The sequence below is a fragment of the Rhagoletis pomonella genome, unplaced genomic scaffold (genome assembly GCF_013731165.1).
Source record: "Rhagoletis pomonella isolate Grant_MI unplaced genomic scaffold, Rhpom_1.0 Rhpom_scaffold_00001, whole genome shotgun sequence".
Taxonomy (NCBI): Eukaryota; Metazoa; Arthropoda; class Insecta; order Diptera; family Tephritidae; genus Rhagoletis; species Rhagoletis pomonella.
This window is the reverse complement of record NW_023458555.1, coordinates 108,952,252-108,955,403: the sequence shown is the minus strand read 5'-3', so window position 1 is coordinate 108,955,403 and position 3,152 is coordinate 108,952,252. Positions and strand designations below refer to the sequence as shown.

Genomic DNA, 3,152 nt, shown 5'->3' with positions numbered 1-3,152 from the left:
AAAAACCCCCTCATTCATGGAAGACCTTCGTTTCCAATCGCACGGCACAAATTTTAGATCTCGTCGGAAACGCCACCTGGCGGCATGTGGGCAGCAGAGACAACCCCGCAGATCTGGGCACCAGAGGATGCAGACCCCTGGACTTAGCGGCCTCTTCGCTTTGGTGGCATGGACCGTAATGGCTATTAAGCCCACCCGAAGCCTGGCCAAACCGGCCACCCGAAATATCTCCCCTCCAGAATTGCGGCGAGTCGAGGCATTACATGCCACTGAGGAAGATCACGATATCCTTGATCGCTTCTCCTCGTTTCCCCGTGCACTTAGAGTTATGGCGTATGCTTTCAAATTTATACAGCGTCGTCGAGACCGAGTCAGACAGTCAAATAATTCCATCTCTCTCTCATGATGACCTCCGTAATAGCAAATACAGGCTCCTAGCTTTGACCCAATCTCGCTACTTTCCTCGGGAAAAGGCCTGTTTAGCAAAGTCCAAACCCATAGATAAACGGAGTCCTCTGCTTCCCCTCAACCCGTCCTTAGATAAAACCGAGTTGCTCCGCGTGAATGGTCGATTAGCTCACGCCACTTTGAGCTATAATGAAAGACATCCCATCATAATTCCCGAAAAATCCCGGTTCGCCATCCTATTCACACGCTTTCGGCACGAACTGCTCCTCCATGCAGAAACTCGTCTCATGCAGCAAGTCATAAGGCAAGAATTTTATATCCCTCGGCTTAAGCCCCTCATAAAAAAATGCCAATGTAAAAGTTGCACGGTCCACAAGCAGCAAACGCGATCGCAGATAATGGCGGCCCTCCCCTCGGAACGATGCACGTATGCTCCGCCCTTTACTATTACGGGCCCAGATTTTGCTGGACCTTTCCAGATAAAGGCCTCAATGCTAAGATCGCACACGTTGGTGAAGGGCTATGTGGCTGTTTTTGTATGCTTCACTACAAAAGCAGTCCACCTCGAGCTGTGTTCCGATCTGACCACTGCCGGATTTCTCGCTGCGTTTGCTCGCTTCGTCGGACGACGGGATTATCCTGCTAAGATGATGAGCGACAATGGCAAAACCTTTGTAGGGGCCAAACGAGCAACCGAAAAGGAGTTAATCGAATTTCTGAAGGAGGTATCTCAAGATGTCATCCAGAAATACTCACCTCAAGGCATCAACTGGGAATTTATTCCGCCAGGAGCCCCGCACATGGGCGGTTTGTGGGAGTCCGCAGTCAAAAGTTTCAAAATACATCTCAAAGGGACTGCTGGACCCAGCAAATTCACATTTGAAGAGTTCATCACCCTGTTAGTCAGAATAGAGGCCGTATTAAACTCCCGGCCAATCTCTGCTCTATCCCAAGACCCCACAGACCTCACAGCGCTTACGCCTGGCCACTTTTTACGAGGCGCCCCCCTCTTAGCACTCCCTGAAGTCGACCACAGCCATCTGTCCCTCTTTAATAGGTGAGAAAAAATGAAGGTGAAGGTCACGAGTTTAGTCGAAGGTGGAAAGAGGATTATATCAAGGATTTACAGAAGAGATATAGATGAAAAATACCCAGGCAGAGCCGAAAGTCGGCGACTGCGTTCTTATTGTTGACAATACTATACCTCCCATTGAATGGCGTTTAGGCCGTATCGAAAGGTCACACCCCGGTAGAGACGGACATATTCGAGTTGTCGATGTGCGCACAAAATCTGGCACCCTTACTCGCCCCATAGTTAAAATATGCCCGTTGCCAATGGGTGACGCCCCTCTGACTTCTCCAAATGCGCCATAATGAAAGCCTTTAAGCACTTTCATGACAACAGACTCTCTTAGCTCATATGTATTTAAAAACCTGTATATGAATGAAAAATTCTGATCCCACGTTTCTTCAAATGTCTGGTAGACTCCCCACTGATAGTCTAACTTCCACGGCTTACTTACAGATGGATACTTGCAGCAGCAGTGCCACTCCGAAGCCAACACCTCGAACATCGCTACCGCCTAAGCAACCGCAGCGGTCCGAAGTAGGCATTACGACTGACACAACTCCAGCGGAGCAGCCAGAAGAGGAAACCACCGATTTCAATCGATGCCGTCTGTGCGCACGACACCACGGGTTGCGGGTATGCCAAGTGTTTCGCGCAATGCAGCCGACCCAACGTTATCTGGTCGCACGTGCACACAAATTTTGCACCAACTGCCTCGCCTTATCGCATCACAGCAAGGACTGTCCCTCCGCTGGAATCTGCAGGCTATGTGGTCAGCGTCACCATACCCTACTTCACCGGAAGACGGCACTCATCAAAAACTCTCTACAACACCACGCTCCAGCATCGCGCAAAAGGCCTTCCGCACATCGTCCCCACCGTCTACGCCGTACTGAACTCAGCTCTAACAAGCACAAGCACCAGCATATGGCGCAAAGTGCGGAGAAAATCAATACCACCACCCAGGGAATCCGCATCACCAAGGCGAATGAAAAGCTGTCCAGGAAATTGCTGCGGGATGCAATACGTAAACTGCGGGAGCTAGAGAACAGCATAGTCGCTCAGCGCGCCTAGGTGCTGGAGAATAGTTAAACGAGAAACGTCTGTCGTTTAACACCTTGCAACGTATATGTTTATTACCTGAATTAATGCGAATTTTCTTCAACAATTTAATTACTCAAACTTTGTAAACATATTTTCCTTCATTGAATTGTTAATTCTAAAAGTTAAATCATTTCAAAATTGTTAAGGCTAAACTTGAGTTATTCAAAAATGTTAAACTTTTTATATTCTTATGCCTTGAATTGTTAAATTTGAATTTACATGTTTTGCGCTATTCAAATTAATACCCTCTATATTTTCTCATATTGAATTGATAAGAATTGTTAACCCTAAACCTAAAGAAATTTTCATATTGAAATGCATAGTTGGCAACGCCAAAGTCGTTAATACAGTGCAAGCAGCAAATGTCAAAAAGAGAAACAAAAAATTAGATACAGAATTTTCCAATCACTTTTACGTGCAGTCGCAAAAGCTTTCTAAAATTCGAATAACCTTTTATAGCTTGTTTTAATAAAGCAAAATTGTAAATTTAAAGCATAAACATTCGGTTTATAATTTCGAGTGGTCATATTAGTCTCTCGCCGAGTATCTACAGGCGCGCGGAGGAAACTCC

The 3,152-nt window shown here is 46.4% G+C and overlaps 1 protein-coding gene across 1 annotated transcript in view; it reads right to left on the bottom strand.

The window, feature by feature from the left end:
- Positions 1-2,022, bottom strand: part of LOC118735196 (peroxidase) — a 583,871-nt gene extending 581,849 nt beyond the window's left edge. The window contains exon 1 of the mRNA XM_036464843.1: positions 1,928-2,022. Coding sequence (XP_036320736.1) covers positions 1,928-2,022 — 95 coding nt within the window. The remainder of the gene's footprint in view (positions 1-1,927) is intronic.
- Between the last annotated feature and the right edge of the window lie 1,130 nt (positions 2,023-3,152).